General features: G+C 46.7%; 2 protein-coding genes across 4 annotated transcripts; one reads left to right on the top strand and one right to left on the bottom strand.

Moving 5' to 3' along the window:
• Nucleotides 1-183: 183 nt before the first annotated feature.
• kat6b (K(lysine) acetyltransferase 6B) lies at nucleotides 184-23375 on the top strand. 3 transcript variants are annotated; one of them, XM_062413852.1, is made up of 17 exons: nucleotides 184-348; nucleotides 2261-3125; nucleotides 7179-7287; nucleotides 8685-8800; nucleotides 9026-9107; nucleotides 9610-9739; nucleotides 10903-11867; nucleotides 12968-13089; nucleotides 13609-13721; nucleotides 13842-13983; nucleotides 14145-14306; nucleotides 14838-14931; nucleotides 16544-16775; nucleotides 17063-17222; nucleotides 17653-17937; nucleotides 18797-19088; nucleotides 19256-23375. In XM_062413852.1, the coding sequence occupies exons 2-17, from the start codon at nucleotides 2508-2510 to the stop codon at nucleotides 22072-22074; spliced, it is 6441 nt and encodes a 2146-aa protein (XP_062269836.1). In that variant the 5' UTR covers nucleotides 184-348; nucleotides 2261-2507; the 3' UTR covers nucleotides 22075-23375. The 3 variants fall into 3 exon arrangements, with proteins under 3 accessions (XP_062269836.1, XP_062269835.1, XP_062269837.1); XM_062413851.1 differs by lacking the exon at nucleotides 184-348 and adding an exon at nucleotides 1343-1804; XM_062413853.1 differs by lacking the exon at nucleotides 184-348 and adding an exon at nucleotides 1344-1804 and having other exon boundaries at nucleotides 10903-10958.
• On the bottom strand, nucleotides 23369-25173 carry LOC133975840 (dual specificity phosphatase 29-like). The gene is made up of 4 exons (XM_062413854.1): nucleotides 25032-25173; nucleotides 24678-24866; nucleotides 24362-24585; nucleotides 23369-24219 (listed from the first exon to the last, which is right to left on the bottom strand). The coding sequence occupies exons 2-4, from the start codon at nucleotides 24851-24853 to the stop codon at nucleotides 24008-24010; spliced, it is 612 nt and encodes a 203-aa protein (XP_062269838.1). The 5' UTR covers nucleotides 24854-24866; nucleotides 25032-25173; the 3' UTR covers nucleotides 23369-24007.
• Nucleotides 25174-25211: the final 38 nt, after the last annotated feature.

Here is a 25211-nt window from a genome sequence, read left to right as displayed (position 1 = left end):
ACAATATGATGGTAGCATGCGGACTAAAGGGGCGACGGTCCGCTCCACTCCAGTGAAGTGGGGATGTCTACAGTGGGAGAAGAAGAAGAAGAAGAAGAAGGGGGAGGGTACCACTTTGTCACAGGCTGCTGTGTAGATTAACCTTTCAATTAGTTCTTATCAGCTCCCTGCTCCATGTCGCCGGAGCCTTTCCTCCTCCGAGGCGCTGTTGTTGTTTTTATTCTGTGATTTTTTTTCCCCGGGACGTGGCCGGGATGCGTCTCCGCACATTTCCCCGATTAATGAAGAGGAGTATCCGGGAGAGGAAGAAGCAGGGGGGGAAACTTGAAGAGAGGGAAATAATCGACGGTAAGCTTCCTCGTTTCTTCTTCTTCTTCCATACTTGTTCTATCCCCCCGCGTGGAACTTGAGCCGTGATGTGTTGTGTGTCTCCTCGGCGGATCGTGTGTGTGTCATGTCCTCCCGGGTGCACGGTGGGGGGAAGCGAGAGAAACACATGATTGAGGATCGGTGATGGAGGGAGACACTCTCTCCCCCGGCAGTCGTGTTAACTTGTATTCCCCCCTGAACACCTTCCTCCGGGGCTCAGCGGTCCCCCTCGTCGGGAGGTGGTTCGTGATAAAGAGGTCATGCCAACACAGCGCGTTAATTCCCCTCCCGCTACTTTTATTCCATTTATTCATCCCGGTTGAATGTTTATAGAGAATTAACATCTCTTCTTGACTGTGGAGGGGGGAAAGGTGGAGGAAGATAAAGACGAGGAGGAGAAGACGAAGAAGGAAAAAAAAAGGCGATAGTGATACACTCTTGAATCTGCTGCCGGGAAACGTGTGATTCCCGTTTTTCGGAATGTTTTCACTTTAAACCGCGTTTTATTCCGCTAACGCAAACACATGATAGATTTAACAAACAGCCAATTAAAGTCCAAAACGATCTAAATCACTTTCAAGTGTAACCAAGTGTTTCGAGGAGGAATCCGAGTAAAGGTGGCACCCGGTGTTACGCCACTTCCACATGAGGTTAAATACTCCTCCGTGTCACACCGGGGGAGCCGGCGCTTCCACGCTCGTTACGTCCCGTTTAACCGTTGATGAGTAAATAAAAACAAGTTGTGGTTTGCGGGGGGCGGCGAAGTTCGCGTAACCGTGCGCGGGTGATCTCGCTCGATCAACCGGCGGCACCTTAAGGGGCGGGTCGAGGGGGCGAAGTGACAGATCGCGCAGCCAGTGGCGCGCCGCGTGCACTGCGCTCACACACGGAGATTGACATGTGCTCCATCAAACCAGAAGTCGGATCTTGCCCTCGCAGCCAATATTGAAGTCGCAGGGGGGCGGGCCCATTAGTGGTAGGTACGGGTTTAATGAGACTCCATTGGATTGTAATCAGCGTCATGTCGGATTCATGTAAACTACAACATTGTAACAAAATGGCGACTGTTTAGGTGACAATCGGTAACGCTCGGCGGCGCTTGTCATCTGTGGGCTCGGACTCGAGGCAGCTCGGACTCGGGCTCTTCGTCGCAGCGGTCGCCACCGGGGGGATCGTGGGCTCGTTACGCGGGGCTGTGATCGCTCGGTAACGGCAGCTGTCAACCGGGGAGGCTCCTCGCGCTCGCGGCTCGGTTCCTTCGTAGCGGACGTCGAGCTGTCAAAAAAAAAAAAAAAAAAAAAAAAGTCGCGTGTGGACGAGTAACGGTTAAACTTTACGTGGATTCTGCGCCTTTATTTTTTTGGATTTCTTTTGCGTCCGCTCCCTCGTGTCGCAGATTGGGAAACGTCGCGGTTGGAAATAACGTGCTGCGAGTGTAAGTGTTAACTTTGTGTGTTTGTGTGTCTGTGTGTGTGTGTGGGGGGGGACATGTTAAAAAATATCTGACCTGCTCAGGAGACGGTTTCTACTTTTTTTCCACCCTGAACTTCTGCCTGAAGTTTCTCCGGCCGCCGTGTTGTTGTTCGCTGCTTTGTGAAACCGAACCGAATCTGTTTAGGAACCGACATCTGCTTTTTTCTTCTTCTGCCGTGTGGATTATTACTGTCAGGCAATGGATTAAGTCTAATTTCTTCAGCAGCCATGACAGCTCCTGCATCTGTTTCTTATCCATTTGTTTCTCGTGCTTTAGCACATCTTAAAAGTCCTGCATTCCTCCAGCTTAGCTTTTATACCCACTTTAGAGAATGTGAATAATGAGATCATTTACATGAGAGGTCGCTGTTTTTGAAAGAAATGCACATGACTTGTTTGTTCTCCCTCTTGTTTCCAGGTTTGATGTTGGATTGATTTAATCCAGCTCCACTTCAGCTGCTCACCACCTTTCGGGGGAATTAACCCAGTGCCAACTTTTCCTCGAGATCACCGCCAGACACCCAGGATTGAGAGGACGGGCGTGGATGCTGGCGTGGAACTTAACCTTTTGACCTTTTCGCCGAGGATGTGGATGTACCCAGTGTTCAGCAGCAGAAAGGGGGAACCTGTATGGATCACATTTTGGTGCGTCTAATTGTTCAACCATGGTAAAACTTGCGAACCCTCTGTACACGGAGTGGATTCTGGAAGCGATACAGAAAATCAAACGGCAGAAGCAGCGGCCGTCGGAGGAGAGGATCTGCCATGCGGTGGCCACGTCCCACGGACTGGACAAGAAGACCGTCGTGGAGCAGTTGGGATTAAGTGTTCACGATGGCTCTATTCTCAAGGTTACAAATAAAGGGAGCACCTCCTACAAGGACCCGGGAAATCACGGAAGAGTTGGTTCAGTCCCGCCCGCGAATGTGTCTGTGCCATCGAAGGAATCTATATGGAGTTCAAGCGATCTGCGCCACATCGATTGGAATAAAATACTTAACAGGGCCATTGAGGGCCTGGATGATAACCACGGCTCCTCGCTGAAGAACATCGAGAGGTATCTGAGGAACCAGGGCGACCTCTCGAACATTGTGGATAACCCCGCTTTCCGGCAGCGGTTACGGCTGGCGGCCAAGCGGTCGGTCAACAACGGCAGGTTGTCCAAAAATGGCCCCCGGTACAAGCTCAGCCACGGCGGTGTCGATCCAAGGGGCTCCCGGTGTCTAACCACGACCCCCTTGGTCCTGACGTCAGTGACACTCCTCCCCCACGAACGAGACCAGGTACACACACCTTGGCCTCTGCATGGTCCTCCCCATGTCCCCCAGTGTCCTCTGTTGCTGTCAGGGGGACACCCCAGTGACCACAGCAGTTAATACACCGCCTATTACTGTGTTATTAATCTCAATCTTCTCACCCAACACATCTTAAAACTTTTGTGTAGCTCTAACTTTTCTGGAACTTTCACCAGTGGTTCTCTTCATGGTAGCACCACCGAGGAGGCAGGGCGGAAGTTAAATCCACCACTGAGAGGAATTTTATTGAAAGGACAACTGCGCTCTTAATCTTCTGGTCTCTAGCTCGGAGGATCAGAAGCAACGCCATCTAGAGTGTGTGTCCCTCTGGGGCTGCGTTTCTCTCGGCCTCTATAATAAGAGAGCTTGGATAATCAGAAAGTCATGCTGACAGTGTGTGGTAGGCAGTGTGCTGTAGGCTTCCCAGAGGTTATGTAACTCTAGCCTAATGACCTTAAGGGATGTGGCTGGCCGTCTTGTGAGTTGCAAAGCGTCAGTGAGCAGAATTGGGATATTCTGTTGGTAGTTTGCGCCGACACAAACAAGCGTAAACTAGTCCTGACGAACAGGGCCGAGGAATGGGAGCCGGAGTATGTGTGGCAGGGCAGATTTTTTTCTCGTCTCAGGCTTCATGCAGCTGTTATGACCTTTGTGCTAACTGAGATGCCCCAGAGAGGAAATAAAACCATATAAACAAACTTCCAGGTTGCATTGCTTCCGCTGCTTTGGCACCTCAGGGTTGGTTTATAGTTTACAGGGATTGTGTTTCTGTTATAGCTCGCACTTGATTTGCAGGAGAGCGTGTCATGGAAACTTGTTTTGTTTTGTGCGGCCCTATTTAAGTGTGGTGCACACAGTCATCTCGGTAGTTTGTTGTGAAGTCTTTCTCTTTTTTTTTGGCAGCTCGCGTGTTGAGACTGATGAAGCTGAAGTGCAGTCTAGTGGCTGCTGCACAAGTTATGCAGCCGAGAAGTTGCTCGCAAGCCGCCGTCGTCGGCCGGTTCCCACCAGCTTCTCAGCGAATAATCAGGAAGCGACACCTTGATTCTGCAGCCACAACTGTGACAGTGTCTGTGGTCAGGCCAAAAGTGAAACCGAGATGTGTTTAGAGACACGGTGTCCTGCGCCGGTTCTCATAGCAGAGGAAAGGGCCTGCTGTTTTCCGTTTGGAACATTTCAATCTATTGCTCTGGGGCCGATGACATCACCTGGCCCGGCGCAGGTTTACCATTCACTTCAAAAGGGATGAGACGTCGCTGGCTGCTCAGCTGCTGAAGCCCGACGTGTGTTGAGAATAAGAGATAGTTTGAGGTAAAAGGAGCAGTCTTGGTTTAGAGTTTATTAGATTCTGAAGAGACTCTGGCAGGAACAAAGGGAAGGAATGAGAGTTTTTTTTTTTTTTTTTTCTACTGTGTTATGCAACCACTTGAGCTCTCTCTGTTTCTCTCTGTGTCTCTCTGTCGCTCTCTCTCTGTCTCTCTCTCTGTTTCTCTCTCTGGCTCTCTTTTTCTCTCTCTCTCTCTCTCTGTCTCGGTGTCTCTCTCTCTCTCTCTCTCCACCGGCAGTGTTCTAATAGGACCCCACCCCCTCACTCAGGACAGCCTGCTCTTTTGAAGCAGCGTAATTTCCTGTAATGTACTTAATTTAGAATCCCCAAGTAAATCCTCAGCGTCTCCTCAGCTGTGTTTATTTCTCTATTTGCACATTTTCATGCCGTGCAGATCGCAAATTGCCATTGGTTCTAATCACCAGGCCTAAGAATATTCCCTGATTGAAATTAATTCTCCGGTTCCTGGATGAGACGTCATGGCGCAGTCATTGGAGACCGTGTTATGAAGTGAAGGCTTTCACTTGCCTATCAGCCCCTGAGCGTTTCATCAGCAGAATGCACAGGCTGCACATTAGCACTGATGTCTTATTCATTCCGAGCTCTTTACACAAGTTTGTCTCACTTGTATCTATAATTCTCTTGTACAAATCATATTTATGACGTGCGTTAAACACAAAGTCTGAGTTTTAAGACTCGCAGATTTCCGTTTGCCTCCAGGCTACATAGTAAAAATGACATGTAGTTTTTGTACATAACAAGTAGTAATCACAACCCTGAGGCTGTGTATTCACATGCCTTTGGCTTCAGTTCTTTTTTTCAGTGATGAAGTAGAATGACTTGTGATCAAGCACAAATACTAATATTTCTTTGTGGCTGCCGCGTGTGAATGTAGTTTGAACTTTCATAAGCCTTTTAATGGACAGACCTTGTGTAGTCAAGTTAACAAAACGTCAGGGTTATGAGTTGGGCTGCAGCTAGTAATTATTTTCACTATTGATTAATGTTTTTCATTAGTCCATAAAATGTCCTAAAGTAATGGAAAGCACATTTTACGACCTCAACGAACCAATGATGTCATCTTGGCTTGTTTTGTGAGAGTAAAACAGTCCAAAATCGAAAGATGGTGACTGAATAGCTAAGAGAGAGAGAAATGATCATATTCAAAGAGCTGAAACCAGAGAGTGCAACTTGATAAATGACTGTTGATTCTCACAGTTGTTTACTTTTTGCCAAACATCCAATTCTTTCAGCTCTTGTGGGTTATGAATGAACCTCAGGACCACGACTGTTCCACATGTTTACAGTTGCGGGCTATGTATTTAATATTTCTCCTGTGATTTGAGACAGAATGACAATCACTGATGACTCATTGTCTGAGCTGTGACTCGGCTGTGTTCTAACCGAGAGGTGATGCCTCATCACAGCAGCGGTTCTGGTGTTTTTGTGTCAGTAATCACATCCCTGCAAGCAGCGGTCAACTCCCAGTGCTAGTGCTGCTTTCAGATATTGACCTGGCAGGTTGGAAAATAGAGTAATCATTGATGTGGCGGTGAACTGCTTCCCCTTCACTGCAACAACTAATTGATACAACAGCAAGGAACAATGGCCAAAGTCACAGCGAGTCCCTGCTGCGTCTCTCCCCCGGGGTTCATTTGGATGGTGTGACAGGTTGTAAAAAGACGGCCCTGTCAAAAACAAAGATCTCCCTTAATTAAACTGTTGGTCTGGAAGAGGTCGGAATCAATGTGGATTTCAGAGGTCACAAATTCGGTGGAGGACTGTGGTGGTGATCTGCGTCATAGAAACCGGGGAACTAATTATGGGCATCCCCAGAGTGCCCTTCAAAGCTGCACTCAATTGTCGAGGCCTTAGTGTGTAAACTGATGATGAGGTTGGTTATTTACGGTCACACCCCGTGAGCGTTGTTTACCGTTAAATTCAGGGAAGGAGGCAGCCGCTCGTTTGATGCTCCTCCAGAGGCTCGGGTATATGATCTCATATTTAAAGGGACACCCTGTGAATCCCATAATGCATCAGTCGAACAAGTGTCTCCCAGGTTCTGACTGGCAGCTGAATTAGAGATGAAACAAAAAAATATGTCTTTCTGCGAAGTCAGCCTTTCTTCGTTGGGAGTAATCAATGAGAAAATCCTCTTAAGCGGCAAGCTCATATTTTACTTCTGAACTTAAGCATAAGCCCTTAAATGAGTGTTTGTTCTGAGACTTGCAACATTTACAGTGGATCACGGCAGCAACAATGAGAGGCCCGTTTTATTATTGAGGTAATTTGATAACATGCTGGTTAATCCTTTCAGACTGGAGTGCAAGCTTTAAGAATTGGATTAAGCCCTTAAACTATGATTACTAAGATCACTTACCCATTCCGATGTAATGGATAAAGGACGTGGATCTAAAACGCAGCGGATCTCTGAGGATGAGATTCATTTATTATTAATTTCAGGCTGTGAGAACTCAACTCCTTCTCTTCTCTTTCTTTCTTCTTCATTCTCTGAGCTTTTGCTTCTAGTTCGTATGTTTGAAGCCGTTTCATTAAATCCACACACTGTTTTTTTTTATCTCCTCTCCATAACCGGCAGTATGTCTACAGTGAGCTCAAGAAATCCTGACGAGATAAAATGTCAGAAAAACAAACAGAGCCCGTGCCCGTTTCTGTTTTTTAAACAGTTTGCCTCTGTTTGTGTTCCCACCCAGCTCCGGGTCGACCCCATCCCTATATGCAGTTTCTGTCTTGGAACGAAAGAGTCAAATCGGGACAAGCGGCCAGAAGAGCTGCTGTCCTGTGCAGACTGTGGGAGCAGTGGTAAGTCGCCCCGCAGTCACTCACTCACCATCAAAGCATATTATTCGAACGTGGAGCCAAAACGTTGCCAGTTTTTTAGCTTCTTTTTGCTTGGGATCCTTTATTTTGTCAACCAGATTCTTATATTTTCTAAAATATGATGTCGTTGTTATCCTATGAATGAAGAGAATAATATGGAATTATCACCCAGGCCGAATGATAAATGTTAATTTTAGAATGGTAAAAAGAGGGGTAGATGAAAATCTAATGTCAAAATATCTATAGCAGCAGTTACATATCAACCATTTTATTGCTTTTATGTGGTAATTTTAAAAGGTGACTTCTCAGGAAATTCATTTGTTTAAAACGTCTGAAGCCTCTCAAAAATCAAAGCACTTCAACTTATCGAAGCCCTACAAATTCATTATATTAATGGTGACATAACCATTCATTTTAAGTGATATTAAAGCATCCTTAGCTTTAAGTGTAGAGACAAATCAGTGATTATGGACACATTTCTGTCTTGTGACGATATAGAGTTATTATCGTCATATAACCGAACCCCCGGCAGCATCAGTCGTCTGCATCAGTCGAGCAGATGTTACATTCTTCCTCCACATTTTTCACTTCCCTTTAAGGGATTTATTGGGAGCACAGTGTTCAGATTGAGTGTTTGAAGGGATGTAAATTGCTTGCAACCCTCAGTGGGCTCAAGAAGGGCAGATGCTCCGTAAGTGGCCATTATGGAATCTGAAATCATTTTCGCTCCATTCAGGTTCTTCTTATAGCGTGCACCCGGCGCACTGGATCAAAAGATCAACCCTTTCCCCTGTGCAGATTGGTGGCATTTCCTTTACAGTTCTTTAGCTCCACACAAAAAGCGGCTAACCCCCCATAAAATTACCTCTGCCAAGGCGTCATTTATGTTTGAACAATTATTTTAAATGCCGTAAGGAATTGTTCTCCTGGTGACATTTTTATAGCTCAAATTTGACTAAGTAGTGTCGTGGTGGTTTTCATTAACCGCTCCTAGTGTACACAAATTGTTCTCTGACTGTAAAACAGCTGTTTTACAACCATGAGAGGGAGCAGGGTGAGGGAGAAGGCAGGCGTTTACATGACTTTCATGGATCGGCTTCCATTAGAATGAGTGCTGCTACCGTTTCTGCCTCGTTAGGATCAAATTATCTGTAATTAGCCGCTCAGATGTTTGATCACACTGTTTTTAGGCAGAACTTGTGGCGGGGGCAAAAAATGTGTTGCGGACATGAAGGCCCACCATTGTTTTCGGTGTTGTAATGTGTTAATATTTAACCTGACTGTGTGAATAAATGGAAAGTCTTAGTCTGTGGCTCTGTGACTCAGTGTCGGTGAAAGTGTGCTAAGCTAAAAAAATGCATTTCTTATTGCATCTGAAGGGCATCCATCATGTCTGAAGTTTTCCCCCGAATTAACCTCGAATGTGAAGAGATTACGGTGGCAGTGTATCGAATGCAAAACCTGCAGTTCCTGTCGAATACAGGGGAAAAATGCTGTAAGTATAACGCTGCATACATCTCAACTCACACCCTGTTCTTGTGTTGGCTCGGATGTAGATCTCATTTTGTGCCTCCCTGAGGATTTTCTGGTTTTCCCTCAGACTTTTAAGCCTCTCTTCTGCACAATTGGGCTTATTTTTCCAAAAGACTTAAATGACGTGAGAGGTGTTACATGTATGCAACAGGGATATCCCTCACACATACCTGCTGTTCCCTTTCAGGACGAGATGCTATTCTGCGATTCATGTGATCGGGGCTTTCACATGGAATGCTGCGACCCACCGCTTTCAAGAATGCCAAAAGGTGAGGTGTTTACACTGTCTGGCTTCTCTGTTCCCTCCTCCGCTGTCAAATCAAAGCCTTTTCTTCACAGACGGCCATTTGGGGCTGTCACTCAGCACACTGTGAGGCTGCAGTGGCTTATTAGGAGCTTTGCATGCATATCAAATTATTCCAGCATCCCCGGGGAGATTTGCTATCTCTGGATTACAGGACTGACCCCACGGCGAGGCTTGTAATGATGGTGCACGTACTGTAGTAGGACATTTGGCAGGCAATTCAACCAAGTCACATAGCTTTGCTCAACAGTCTGACACGAAGTCTATTCCTCTGGACAGAGAATTGACCCAATGTTTTTCATATGGATTTTCGCTTTGTGCTGAGTAATTGATTGTCATTGTGAGCTGGTGGGATTCTCGCCAGCTCGCGGTATTAAAGGAGATGTTTCAAATGAATATACTGTATATGTCCTCTGAATTGATGAACCCAACCCAAACGATGCTCTCTGTGTTTGGACACCCTCCAGGAACCTGGATCTGCCAAGTATGCAGGCCAAAGGACAACGGGAGAAAACTGCTGCACCAGAAAGCCGATCAGATCAAACGTCGATATGCAAAGCCAATCGGAAGGCCCAGAAATAAGCTCAAACAAAGAATGTAAGTGTGAAGAAATCTGTAAGAAGAAACGCTCCTGCTGAAAATAATGAGATGGCACTCTCTCTGACTTCTTTGCTAATAACCGGGAACACAGCAGCATTCTAAAAAAAGGTTCTGCGCGGTTACAAATATAGTTTTCAAAAGAACCCCCAGGTTGAGAGTAAAATGATTACCTCATTGTATCATTGTAAACATCCAGTGCAGCTTACAGGCCGACTCCTGGGTTCAGCTTTGACCCGCTGCTGTCGTGTGCTGTGTTGTGGGGTTCTTAATCTGAGCAGTTACTTTGGTGAGCACAGTCACAGGTAGCTGATAGAAAATGATCTTCAAAACTCCAAAAAATAAGACCCTGACTGTAGTGAACTCACCAAGCTGTGAAGAAATCAAGACAAGAAACAAGGAAATTATAATCATAATTAGTTACTGACTCAGCACAACAGCCATATTTCAGATTTTTATCAACCGTTTTATTTTTTAAAGGCTTGATCTGCAAAGTAACTAGTAACTAACTAGTAACTGTATATGTCAGATGAATGCAGGAGAGTTCATCAAGAAGCGTGATATGAAAAATACTTGATTAAAGCGCACAAACCCCAGAATGGCTGTTGACTAAAGCTGCTTTCAGACATGCACTGGACTCCGAAGCTCCTCCACATTTCACCCTGAGCTGGTGCATGTGTGAAAGCTAATATCCGAGTGAGACGCTCCACAGCTTCTGGGAACTTTCTCCCCTTCTGGTCTGATAGTATAATGGCCGGTTAAATCCAGGATAATTCTCGGCGTGACAAAGTGTAGTCGTACCCGTAGAAGACACCAATGAAGGTCTCTAGAGAGTTTGTGGTGATAAGAGCCGGTGTCTCTGTGTTGTCAAGAACATCATGTGATCTCTGTAGAAGAGGTAATGCGTCACTTCCTGCCTCTGCACCCGGCTGCTCCATTTCTTCCCCGAATAACGTGGAGAATTTGATACTGTTTCAAACGTCTCTGTGCGGAGAACCTCACGCTGTGTTATGCATGTGTGAAAGGCAAACTGTGGATAATTTCTGTAGCCAATTCTTCGGCTTTAACCCGCGGGTCATGTCTGAAAATGGCTCATATGTGCTTATGCAAGTGAGATGTGACCTTTTAAAACACACTGTCTGTTGTTGTTCTTGTCTTTGCAGCTCTATAACCCGTGGTGACGGCTGCATGGTAGCACTTGGAGGAAGGGGGTCACCTGGTAGGGGTCAAAAGATTACCGTCTGTTCCACACCTTCATCTGGTCATGCTGCATCTGTGAAGGACGCCAGAGACAGATTGGCTGTTGCAGACCCCTGTTGTGCGGTCAACGCCACCCAATTCACCACTTCCACCCCCACCACCACCACTCTACCCCTCACGCCCACCTCCACCTCAGCTACACTCACCGTTAACAAGAAAACCAAAGGGCTTATCGATGGGCTTTCCAAATTCTTTACCCCTTCTCCGGTGGGCCGTCGCTCGCGACCTGTAACCGTCGAGTCCCCCGCCAATCAGTTAAGCTCTCGAGACAAGGGTGCGCCCAAACTCTCTATGCCCCCAGAGCTGTTTACCTTTGCTGCTGACGCCACGCAAATGATTACCCTCTCGTCCTCTGCACTTCCTCCGGCACCTACGCTGCCGGGATTTAGCCCCCCCTCGCAGGTGTCCAGCAGCTCCACCTCCGCTAACTCGCCCCAGAGCTCTTCCAGCCAGTCTAGTGTTCCTTCCCTGAGTAGTCTCTGTAATAGCAGCCAACTGAAGGGACTATTTGACGGACTTTCTCACATTTATACTACTCAGGGACAGTCGCGGAAAAAGAGACTACCTTGCTATGCGCCGCCTAAGCGCATGCATCATAAGCAGGATTCCCCTCACGCATCCAAAACGGGGCCCCAGCCTCTTGGAAAGAACGAGTTTACTAAAAATAGGCTACACTCCACATCTGCGGGGCCAGGCCGACCCAGAGGACACCCATTTAAGATGGTCAGTCGTTTCAAACGTAACCCCTTCCTTAAAAAGCACAGGACACTAGGCAGGCTGAGGTATAAAGTGAGCCCTCAGAAGGGACCCCCCTCGCCAGGAAAGGGAGACTTGACAGACGGAAGAATTAAGCCTGAGAATAATCATGGTAAGCAAGGCTCGAAACTCCAGCCAAGACCTGCGTCTCCTCACCTTTAAGTTTCTTCTTTGTTTTGTTTTTAAAGCTTAACACTCGCAGTTTTTTTTGTTTTTTTTCAGACTAGAGCTAATCTTTTCTTTGAGAGGACACCATCAACACTCTAACAGACTACTAATCTTCTGCTTAATTTGAATTCTTTAAGTTTCTTAACCCAGTTTCGTTGCGTTTTTTGACTTGGCTGCGGCGTTTACGTGGCTTCCATCCTCTCGCCCGTTGGCTTTTTGTCATAGTGCATGGCCCACTAACCCCCTCATGCTCCTTGCTCTGCTCTTGACCCTCTGCTGTAGTGCCCACATTGTCATCACTACATAGTAGAAGCTGTAGTCACATCAGTGCTCCTCCTCATCCCACCCTCACTCTCCAAATCACTGTCTCCACTCAACCGCACTTCCAGTGGTCATTACACACATACAACCCAGTGATTCACCCACCCAAGTTGACATGATGATTATAGCCGGAGGTGCAGCAACCCTTACATTTCATCGTCTTCAGGAGTGAAGTCACAGTTTAAGAAATCACACGTAGGAAAAACAATCGGCTATATGTTTCAAGCACTTCTAAACAATAAACTGCACAAACATAGTTATTGCAGCAACATTTCCATAAATATGTTAATGACAGATCACTTTCTCACGTAATGGTTTTTGTTTTGGTGGTTAAGTCATGGTGTTGCTGTCTTTCATAAAATTACCGCCTGCTTTCCAACATCAGTTGCTTTTCATGTCGACACTTGCTCTCTTCACTGCATCTGCTTCTTAATTCATGGGAAACTGTCTTGGTGGATGACTAAGCACATGAAAGCGGTTACGCAATTAGAGTGATTTAGTTTCACTTCATTACATTAGGGATTTCCATATAAACATGCAAAGATGATACATTATGAAATTCCTCAGAGACATGGCCTCAAACAGGCTCAGCAGCAGCACTCACAGTATAAGCACATTTGCATAAAATGCATTTATGAGATTATTCAGCCACGGCTGCTTCATACAGGCCGCTGCTGATCTGCTATCTGATGGGTTGATGTTGTGTTATTGTGATGATAACAGGCCACGACGGGGACCTGCGCGTGAAGCAGGAGGCCCATGCGGACCTCGCGGCCATGTCCAGAGACCACGTCAGAGAGGAGGACTTCGAGACGTTCAAGTGTGTCCAGGAACTCGCTGCACAGGTGAACAAACAAGGCCGACCTTACTCAACATCTACTCCCGTTTAATGCTGCAATATTTATATTTAATAATAATCTCATTCATCCTCAGTAATATACACGTCTAATTCTGTCTGGTCAGGATTAACAGCTGAATTGTTTTTAGAGTAACTCAGCAGTTTGAAAAGTTAAGGATGCTGGTGGGTGAGACGGGTGACATTATTATATTATGTATGATAATTAACTTTATTTATATAGCACTTTTAACTATGGAGTTAAGAAAAAAGTATGTTACACACAAAAACAAAACACAACTTGTCCCAAACCTGCTAAAAGCTTTGGGATTTAAAAACAAAAAAGTAAGAAGATATTTAAAGGACAGTAAATAAGATACAAGTTACATTTAGGTTATTTTCACATGAGATCTATGAACTATAGTTGATTTGACAGTTTATATAACAATAACAGAAGCTGGTGAATAGAGACACTATCTTTGAATTATGTAGGTCACCATATTTATGTGTCTGTTCCGTCTTTTCGCAGAGAACTGGATCTCTGATGAACACAGACTCCTTGCGTTGCCCTGCCGTTATCGAATTTGGGAAGTATGAGATTCAAACCTGGTATTCGTCACCTTACCCGCCTGAATATTCAAGGTAATGTTGATTCTTTCACCACAATTTGAATGCCAGTTTCTTTCCAACATCCCTTTTTAAAAATAAAATATCTATTCATGCTGAAGTACAAACTGCGGCTCTCCCTTTTGTCTCCACCAGATTACAAAAGCTTTATCTGTGCGAGTTCTGTCTGAAGTACATGAGAAGCAAAAACATTCTCCAGAGGCACACAAAGAAGTGTGGCTGGTTCCACCCGCCAGCCAATGAAATCTACAGAAAGGACAACCTCTCTGTATTTGAGGTCAGCTTCCCTTCACAGCAATAAAGCAATAACTGTATGCTGCATGAGATTCCACTGAATGGGCTCCGGGTGGAGGTGGAGGTGGAGGAGGAGGAGGAGGAGGGAAAAATGGGAACGGTTTGAACAGTGTCCTCTTGCTCTTTTTTTTATTCCGTGCTTAGGTTGATGGAAATGTCAGCAAACTATTCTGCCAAAACCTCTGCCTGTTAGCCAAGCTTTTCCTGGATCACAAGACCTTGTATTATGATGTGGAGCCGTTCCTCTTCTACATACTGACAAAGAATGATGAGAAAGGCTGTCATCTTGTGGGCTATTTCTCCAAGGTAAGAGTTACAGAGTGATTATATGGGAAATGAAGGAATACCGCACACCATTTTTGAACGGCGACACAGACTGACCTGTGCATTGTTGTATTTAGCTTTATTCCCACAGTAGTGCTTAAGTGCTGAGTCAGTTAATGAGTCATAACAGAAACACCAAGTATTCACATCCTCCGGCCTCTCAACTGTGTGGATTTGCTCCTTTAATCTATATATTACAGAACTTTAAATTAGATGTAAAAACTGTTTTATTTAGACAAAGTAAACCCATTTTTAAAAAAAGCTTTTGTGTTATGATGTGTATTTTCACTGTTAGATAATCAGGAAATAACATCCAGATTAACTTAAAAAAAAAAATGATAGTCATATTGTAGCCATAATAATTCAGAACCGGGTAAACCTCTTAGTGTGAGCTCATCACAGTGTGTGTGTGGTGTGCATGTGCACCGCTTTAGACAAGGACAATGGCAGGTGCAGTAAATTGCCAGCTTCAGCAGAGCTCTGACATACTTGATCTGTTTCTCCTTCCCTCAGGAAAAGCTTTGCCAGCAGAAGTACAATGTCTCCTGCATAATGATCATGCCTCAGTACCAAAGGCAAGGATTTGGAAGGTTCCTTATTGATTTCAGTAAGTTCCTTAATGCTTTCTTAGACCGCTGGACTGGCTTTTCCTCTCTCTCTCTCTCCCTCTCTCCCTCTCTCTCTCTCTCTCTCTCTCTCGTTGGTCTTGAAAAACAATTCCAGATTAAGGGCTGAATTTGTTGCTTGTGGCAAGGTGCTGTTATTTGTTTAAGGCTTTGAAGTGACCTAATCAAGAGTATTTGAGTTCAGTGGTCAGGCAATCACAGCAGATTAGCCCTGATAAACATTACATTATGGCTGCATACATTATTTGACGGCCAATAGCATTTCAGCATCGCCTGAAGAACACTTTCACAGAAAAAGCTCCTAATTCTCTCTCTCTCGCTGCCTCAGATGTGACGAGGTGTGGATGCTCCTCTTCTTTTTTAGTCCAGTAATGCATCACATACAATATTTAAAGCCTCGCGGTCCACTTATGAAAACAGTCGCTGCCTTGAGTGGATTTCTGTGTTCAGTGTTCTTCCTTTTTTTTTTTTTTTTTTTGTCATTATAGCCGTTTTATTATTTCCAAGAGTTGTCTCTTTGCTGAGTTTGTGTGTGATGAAGAGAAGTGGAAAAGGGAGCGGGTGTGGAGAGGGAGGCAGGGCGGTAATGGAGCATTTGATTTCCTGTTCACTTTGGGAGCCATTGAGACACAGAGATGCGAGAGGATCTGTGATATTGAGAGTGTGCTGATAACAAAGACGGGGATTAAGGGAGACTGAGCACAGCTGAGTTCTGAGCTCTTTGAAGGCTTTATTGGAAAATGTAGCTTTGGAGCTGGAAGTTGTTTAGATTAAGCTTTCCTGTTATATTGGACTGTATTAGAGGAACACTTTGTCTCAGGTGGCCGTGAGAGGACAGACTCAGTGGGTGCCTATGTTAAAAAAAAATTAAAAAAATGGCTTCTTTCAAATAATAACTCACCCTTAAAGCACCTCTTTAGTGTTATTAATGATAATATACTTGTGAAATCACACAGAATGAAACATCACTGTTTTCAATTAATTGATTTGAATATTCATCCCTAAGTGTTTGTTGTCACAGCCTCCTCTTCTTAGCTGTAGTAATGAATATTGTGATGATTACTGGAATATTATGTGTTCACTGTTTGGTGATTAGATTTGCTTGTTTGGTTCTCGGCAGTGGGTGCACATTAGAAGCCATTAATTAATTTATTGCCCGCTCATAATGGATGACCCTTGACAGGGCTGCTATAAAACTAATTAAACACAGATACACATTAGTATTAGGTGTTTTTTTTTCTCCCTTGTACGTTATCTCTCCTAAGTGCAGTCTCTTGTGACCAATGATATCCAGCTGCTTCTCTGTCGCTTTGCTTCCTCTGAACTCGCCTCGCTCTGTTGCCCTTGACAGCGTGTATCACAGCATCTGACAGAGGTTGAAGGGGAGAAAAAGTGATTGCCTCATCTCCCTTTATACTGTTTGAAGGTGAAATCCTACGCAGGGTTCAGTGTCACATCCCCACATGAATATGCAATCCATAATGGTGGGAGGGGTTGGGGTTGGGGGGGTGTATATCGGATTGCAGTTTGAAATAACCCCGGCCGCTAGCTTGACTAAAGCATTCTGTTTTTGTTTGAATTGTGTCTTTTTAGGTTACCTTCTCACCAGGCAAGAAGGACAAGCCGGCTCCCCGGAGAAGCCCCTGTCAGATCTGGGTCGCTTATCTTACCTGGCATATTGGAAAAGTGTCATACTGGAGTACCTTTATAAGCACCCAGATAAACACATCAGTGTTAAAGGAATAAGCAGGGCCACTGGGATGTGTCCGCACGACATCGCCGCTACTCTCCAGCAGCTCGGCATGATTGACAGACAGGATGGCAGGTCAGTTTCCGATCCGCAGTCTCCTTCAGCCGGCGCTGCCACTTCTGTACGCTTTCTGACTTATCCAGGCCATCGGGTATTTTTAACAGCGTATCCATTAATGCCGCTGAATATTGACAGAAGTAAGTCAGGTTAAGCACCCCCAAGGACACGGAGCACCTGGTGTCCCGAGGAGCTCGTCTTTGTACTCATATTTAACCACATGTCACCTCCTGTCTGAGTTATTTCTACTCTGGCTCGTTCTTCTGCGGACCACAAACTCACTGGCTTTTCTCACTGTGACGCAGGATTGTGTTGATCAGAAGAGAGCGGCTGATTCAGAGGCACAAGGACACGCAGAGGGCGAACCCACGTCAGAACGACGTGGACCCCGATGCCCTACGCTGGACGCCCTCCACGAGTATCAACGCTGTCCTGTCCGAGGAGGAGAGGGAGGCAGAAATGGATGTATGTTACCTTGTTCAATTATCAGGAGCTAGTTATTTGGTTACACACGCCCGCAATGCCCTGACTGAATGTTTGTTTGATGAGCTAAGGAGTTCAAATATAGGGCATTAATGGGAAAAGCATTCTCACTGTCAGCAGGCATCTTATGTTGTGCAAAATTGCCCTAAATCAGTTACCTACATAATTAATAGTGCTGAATATTCCATGAAATTCAATCTTTCCATGGTTGCTTAATGGAAATGTTTCCTCCATGACGGGCCGGCATCCAATCGGCACGCTGCTTTTATTACCAGGAGAAACCTACAGTGATTCATTTGTCATGATGTTAATTCCAATCTCTTGTTTTCCCATTAGCCTCGTTGCTCAGATGTTGGCGCCGTGCGTGTGCGCCTTTCCCAGAGATAATGCTTCTTGTCTGTTTAATTACCAGGCTGAGCGGCTGAAGGAGCAGGCCAATCGCTGGGTGAAGGAGGAGAGAGAGGGCTACATGATGACTCACGGTAGCAGACAACCTCTCACGAAGGTCCACTGCAAGGTCCCCTACAGGACGTATGAGCGCCGCCCCGCGCCTCCCTGGGCCAGGCGCATCCAGCAGTTGCAGGACGTCAGCGATGATGAAGCGGATGATGACGAAGACGAGGAAGACTCCGACGGCTCTGATGGCTCACCGCCCATCCTGACGAAAGCCCACGCGATGCTCGCAGCCAAGAGAAAGGTGACTTCTATTGTTTGTTGGACGTGATTCATCTTTAGCACCACGGCAAGCTGCCCTTTTTCCCCCTCTGTGGTATTTCCTCTGTGGTTATCTGGGATTTTATTCCATCACAAAGTGGAATTGAATGTATATCACAAGATTCTTCCCTTCATTAGGGACCATGTTGTGTACTCTAGTGAGATGGAAAGGTTTGATAAATATTCATGAATTCACTGGAGGGTTCAGTGGCTTCTTCTTGTCATCTGCAGCCTCCCCGCGTGCCTGCAGCTGTAGATAATAGATTGTGTTTTCACTGCTGGTGTCGAGACTGTGCAGGATAAACCTTGTACTATTGTCAGTGGTCATGGTTAATTTACTGCCCTCCTCCATGCTTTTCACATCTGGTCTGTTTATATGGCACTGCCCCCTTGTGCTGGAGATAATATTACAGCCAGCTGCGTGGTGTCAGGGAGACCTTATCAGCAGAAACTGTATGGAAACCATAGGAGAATGACAGTGGCTGCTGGGGTTTCTTTCAGTGCATTAGTTACAGTATTGATTTCGCATTCTTCTTGTGGAGGATTTCGGAGGAAGAGCGGTTGAGTCATAGGGAGCCGGTGGGAAACGACTGGAGAATGTAAAATACAGACTGTGGTTTCTGCTGTCTCATTTGTGGTTTTCCTCACTAGTCTGCTTCGCTCAAACGTTTAGTCTAACAGTGCGGTTTAAACTGTTTAACATTCAGCACAAAAGCCTGAATGGATTTCAGCTCTATCCTCATGGAGGTCATCAACCTAGTGCCCTAGTTTTTCAGTGTGCAAAACGAATTTCGCGAGGTTTTACCGTGTTTTGATGGGCTGTTCTTGTGTTTGTGTTTCAGCGAACCATTGTCCTCAAGAAGAGAGGGCGTAAGAGAAAGAGAATAAACAGCAGCGTGACAACAGAAACCATCTCCGAGACGACGGAGGTGCTGAACGAGCCCTTCGACAACTCCGAGGACGAGCGCCCGATGCCCCTGCTGGAGCGGACCTGCAGAGTGGGCGAGAGGGAGGAAGAGGAGGAGGAGGAGGAGCGGAAAGAAAAGCTGCCGATAATGCCAATAAAACGGCGGCGAGGTCGCCCCAGGCTGGAGAAGAATGCACGGAAAGACAATCTTGAACACTGGAATGAAGGTATTTGCATCTAGAGTGTCATAAAAAATACCCATTATTATTCTACATTGAAACCATTATTACTGAAGTGTGTTATTTCTCGTAGAATCATTTTACAGCAGATTGTTCTTTCTCTCTGACAAAACAAAAACAATGTGGTTTTCTTTATTATTATTTTTGTTCTATAGGAGCTGACGTCCTCTCTAAGAGACCCGGCAGACCCCGTCTAGTGAAACGGAAGAAAGGCTGGCCCAAAGGAGTGAAGCGTGGCCCTCCCAAATGGAGACTAAAGAATGAACGAAAGATGGGCTTTAAGCTCAACCTGTACACGCCCCCGGAAACCCCAATGGAAGCGGAGCAGCACCACATTCAGACTGAAGAAGCAAAAGAGGAACCAGACCAGGATGTTGCCGGCACAGACAAGGGCAGCAAAGCCGGCAGAGGCGTGGCCAGTCCGGACATCATGTCAGAGAGGCTCCCCTCTGAGCCCTCGAGTCCCGCTGACCACGCCTCACAGAAGTCCAGCTCCCCTGAGGGATCGCCCATCGCTTCGCCGGTCTGCTCACCTGCCGCTTCGCCTGGCCCCTTCTCCCCCCGGCCTGACGACAGAGGGGATTCCCCCGAACCACCTGAGGACGACCAGCAGGAGAGTGAACACGAGCAGGAGTTCCCAGCCAAAGATGCGGAACACAGCACACAGGCAGCTGTATCACTGGAGAATGAGAACGATGAGGAGGACGACGAGCAGAGAACTCAAATGGAGGATCAGGATGCGGATGACGAAGAGGACAGTCACACGAAGACGGAAGCACCTGAGAGCAGCAGAGCAGAGTTGGAACCGAGTTGGAAAGAGATGCCGGAATGCCCCCCACCTTTTTTAGATCCAAAAGAAGACAATGACTCTGAGCTGAGTCAGCAGGTTTCTACAGTAAAATGTAGTGATGAGGAACAAGCTACCGCTGCAGAAAGCATCCAGGAGGCAGCGACTGACACAACAGTAGCATCACCACCATCTGAAGCTGTAGCAGTTGCTCCAGTAGCAGCCGTGGACTCTGATAACCCTGTGGACTCTGAGTCAGAGGAAGAGAGCACGCCGAGCCCTTGTCCGGATCAACCGCCTTCTCAGAGCGCCGAGAGGCAGACAGTCAGCCCCGTGCTGAGGGAGGATCCCCCAATCTGCGCCGAGATTGACTCAGAGACGGCCCAAGCTGTTCAGTCCCTGACGCAGGAGACCGAACGAGAGACTGTTTTCCAAGAGTGTGTGGAGAGCCAGGAGCCCTGCAGGAGCCTGCAGACCTACACCCACGTGGCCCAGAGCCCCCAGCTCACCTCGCTGGACGACTGCCCTCAGTCAGACCACAGCAGCCCCCTCTCCTCCGCGCAGTCCCATCCGAGTCAGTCAGTGCGCTCCGTCAACAGCCCGGCTGTCTCCATCCTGGAGAGCGGCTACACCCAGATCAGCCCCGACCACAGTGCCATCTCAGTGCCCTCGCTCCACAACATGGAGACGAGTCCCATGATGGACGTGCCGTCCGTCTCGGATCACTCGCAGCAGGTGGTGGACAGTGGCTTCAGCGATCTGGGCAGCATCGAGAGCACCACGGAGAACTACGAGAACCCCAGTAGCTACGACTCAACCATGGGGGGCAGCATCTGTGGGGCAGGCCCCTCCCAGAACAGCTGCTCCTATGGCAGCATCCCCCCCAGTGGCCTGGCCCAGAGCAGCTGTGCCGTGAGCCAGCAAATGGCTGCAGTCAACCCCGGCAGCTGCGGCATGATTCAGCAGAACAGCCTGAGCTCGCCGCCCCACTGCAACGTGAAGTCGCCACAGGGCTGCGTGGTGGTGGAGCGGCCTCCCAGCAACAGCCAGCACAGTCAACACAGCCAGCGCAGCCAGCACAGTCAACACAACTCCCACAGCAGGCACGGCCCACACAATCAGCACAGCCAACACAATCAGCATGTTCCACACAATCAGCTCAGCCAGCACAGTCAACACAATCCCCACAACCAGCATAGTCACCACCACAATCACCACCTGCAGCACAATCAGCTCAGCCAGCACAATCAGCACCCTCAGCATAGTCTTCACAATCAACACGGTCAGCACAGCCAGCAGCAGCCCATGGCCCAGTGCGCCATCCCCACCAACTTCACCACCACCATGCAGCTGGCCGACATCCCCGAATCTGGCAACCCCAACTTCGCCCTCTACGAGAGGATCAACCACCAGGGGGAGTACAGCAGCGGGCACTACTCCCAGTCGTCTGGCCTCAGTCTGGCCAAGCTGCAGCAGTTCACCAACACGTTCATCGACCACCCTCACTCGCTGCCTTTCAACCACTCGGCCTCACATCCCATAACATCTTATGCAAACACGTCCTCGCTCTCGTCGCAGCACTCCAGCCTGGTCTCCTTGTCCCAGACCCCCCATCGAGTCCCCAACCCACAGGTGCAGGCCACCATGACCCCTCCCCCCAACCTCAGCTCCCCGCCGCCCATGATGCTGCAGCGCAACATGGGCATCTCGCCCTCGCAGCGGATCCAGCCCCAAATGGCCTCCAAGAGTCACATCTCCGCACGCTCCAAGTCGGCCCCACTGTCGCACCACCAGCAGCAGATGTACGCCCGGCCGCCACAGACCGTGGCCATGCAGGCGCCATCGAGGACGCTGGCCGCCATGCCGCGCATGAACATGAGCATGAACATCATGCCAGCGCCCGCCTACAACGTCAACTCCATGAACATGTCCTCCCTCAACGCCATGAACGGCTACAGCATGAGCCAGCCCATGATGAACAGTGGCTACCATGGCAACCATGCCTATATGAACCAGTCACCCCAGTACTCTATGCAGATGGGCATGATGGGAACACAGCCATACCCCCAGCAGCCCATGCAGGCTCCACCACATGGCAACATGGTGTACACTCCAGCTGGACACCATGGCTACATGAACACGGGCATGTCCAAGCAGTCCCTGAAAGGACAGTTCATGAGGCGGTGACTCCGGCCGGACCAAGCTGGTTCCTCTCACGTGCACTCTGCTGTTTGAAGATGCACTGATCTGGCCTTGTTTTATTTTGATTTTTTTTTAAATTTTTTGTTTTATTACTTAAAAACCAGCAGCAGCACTTGGAAAGAATGCAAAATTTTTTCATCGATGAGTCAACTTTGAAGCTAATGTTTAAAAAAAGTATTTTTGTTCCTCCAGATGGGAAGCCTTACATCATTACGATGAAAATCTATTTAATTAGTGTTAGTGTCTCGGATGTGTCTTTTAGAGTTGGGCGGGGTTCGGATCTCAGACGTAGAGATGTCATCAGTGCTCTTGCAGTCGTGTAGCAGCCTCAAATGAAGCCATTTAATGTGCCTGCTACAAGTGGAGTTAGTGGCTGTTTGAACCTGTTCAGTGTACCTGTCTAACAGTGCTGGCGATTAGTTTGTACTATACTCATGCCTTTGTATATTTAAATTATTGTACTTATTTTGTAAAGTGACAACTAGCATGCTTCAGTCTCTGTTAGTGACAGTGCATTGAGTAGTACTGTACAAGTGTTGTGCTTAATAGCAAGCCATTTTAAAGATATCTGGCCTTTATTAGGTTTCCCTCCGCGGGGAGAAAGATGAAACTATATTTTGTTAATTCTAATAATGTAAAGAAATGTAAACTTAGTCCTGTTTTCTGTTCTGGTTTGAGAGGTTTTATTGCTATGTATGTATACTTCTGAAGTCTTTTTGTAACAGATCTCCTTGAGGCAGCTTTCTGTTTAATAAAGCAGACTGATTTCTGTCAAAAATAACAAAGCATATCTCAGTGTTTGTACCCAGAGAGATTCTAAAACATTTCAAAGTGTCCAGAAGTGTGGCAGAATGTAAAAAGAACTAAATGATTATAACGACAAATAACGAGAAAGAAAATATAAATTTAGTCCAAAGTCGATATTTTACATAATGCCTTTAAAAAAAAGCTACGTTTTCATTCCATCTGTAGATTTGTTTTCTATCTTTATAAAATGTTGGATTTATATTTTACCGAAGTGTAGAAGAATAGCGCCTGTGAATAGACCAAACTAAGCTAATGGATTGCATGTAAAACGCAACTTGTACTTGTGTTTTTGTTTATATTGCTCTTTTGTAGCCTTTGTACCTGTACAGAGTTGCTGGTAAAGAAACGGGGGGGAAATACCTGGCTATGTGCACAAAAATGGGACAGAATGACATTCTTGTATTTATGACTTTTCTCCTTTTGTCAGTCACTTCAAATGCTGTACATTTTAGCATAAGAATAAATTATGATTGACCATGTACCTGATTGCTCTCCTTTTAATTTGAAGCAGCCAACGAGAACGCAGTGCTAAATGTTGAATTTGTGGGTAATTAACGTAATTACAAAAAGTAATTTGAGATTACAGGCCAAACAGGGAAACTGGACTTAGCTGCTCTCAGAGCTGATTAACTTTTCAAATTTCACCCTTTGCAAACTTGACTTGAAACGTCAAAGCAAAAACATTCATGTAGTTTTGTTAAAGTCCCAGTGAAGTAAAAACAATACAAAAGAAAACAAATTTGACGGCAACAGTTGACAGTTTATCTGAAAAAAAACACTTAAAGAGAGAATGTTCATATGCTGCTGAATCGTCTGATTTGACGTCTGCTGATATTTACTTGAAACGACTTGAACTTAATCTCGGGAAGGACTTAACTCTTTATTAGTTTATAAACTCAAGACTGGACTAGAGCTCGTCTTTAAGTACTTGTTAAGTGATTTACATTTGTCTAACTATTTGAGACCGAGACTTGAGTATATATCCCTCACTGGGAGACTGAGTTTACTGAAACTTGTGTCAAATAATCCATCACCTAACTTGTACTTGTTCTGAATAATAGAAGATGTCTCTTGAACTTCTCTTCATTTGCTTTTGACCCAAGTTTTGAGATCATCTCTGCTCCAGGGCGTCTCTCTGCTCCAGGAGGTGCGTGTCCAGCTCCCTCAGCTGCTTCAGGAAGCCCCAGTTGGGGATGATCCTCCTGCGTCTCTTCACGTGCTCCACGGCGTCCACCACCGTCATGCCCTCGCAGATCATGAGGTACGCCAGGAAGAGGGTGGCGGAGCGACTCCTTCCCATCACGCAGTGCACCAGCAGCTTATCTGCGGACAAGTCACACGATGAGGGAGCTGCCACGCGCGGTCTTTCACAACTTAAAGGTCATGTCTGTCAAATCACAAAGTTGATTCTTGCTCGTAGGAAGTTCAAGTGTGATTGTCTCGGGGCAACTCCCTGTCGTCTTACTCTGAGGATTCTTCAACGTCTCCTCTATGAACCGAGCCGCAGAGAAGAAGTACTGGCTGAGGTCGAAGGTCTGGACGTCCTCGGCCACCACGCCATAGTACACGACGTCCATGTCCGTGTAGTAACCAGCGCCGGTGTCCACGTTGTTCCACGTCCCCTCCGCTGCGTTCAACACGTGCGTGATCCCCAGCCCTCTCAGGTTGGACTTGTCCTTTGCCGTCTGCCTGCGAGAAGCCGGCGTGAACATTCATTTGAATCCTCCATATTGTTTTATTCACTTAGGGTTAGGGTTAGGGTTTCACAGCTTGTTACTCACTCGTCTCCGATGTACACGTTGGGCCAGACCTCGTTGACATGGGTGTACGCCACACTCCCGCGGTTGAGGATCTTCTCCAGCTCGTAGCCCCCAGGTGTGACGTACACATCCGCTGCACCGGATTCCGCCTTTGTTACGTTTATCTTGGTGCCAGTCTTTGACTTGTGAGAAGCCATTTCTTCACCGCGGCTGCTTTTCACACACGATTTATTAGCTTGAGGGGGGGAAAAGAAACACAACACTTTCTTTTTCTTCCCCTCCCCACCACTTCTCTACCTCTGCAATCATGACCAAAGACAAAAACACTTTGGGGTTATTGCTTTTTTTTCCACATCCATATTCAGCACCACTCACCGAGAGATTGAAGTCTGTTTTCCTTCTCGAGAATGTTGTTTTCATCATCCTGGCAGCTCGTCGGGGAGAAAGTCCTTAAAGGCAGAACATGCTACGGTTTAATTCTGGCAGGCTCAAGTCAGGGCAGCGATTGTATAACCGCTCTGTGACGGGCATCAAATGCGGAGGATATTTTTAGGG

Source organism: Platichthys flesus, chromosome 20 (assembly GCF_949316205.1).
Source record: "Platichthys flesus chromosome 20, fPlaFle2.1, whole genome shotgun sequence".
Classification (NCBI taxonomy): Eukaryota; Metazoa; Chordata; class Actinopteri; order Pleuronectiformes; family Pleuronectidae; genus Platichthys; species Platichthys flesus.
The sequence above is the reverse complement of the archived record's forward strand: the minus strand, read 5'-3'. Positions and strand labels throughout refer to the sequence as shown.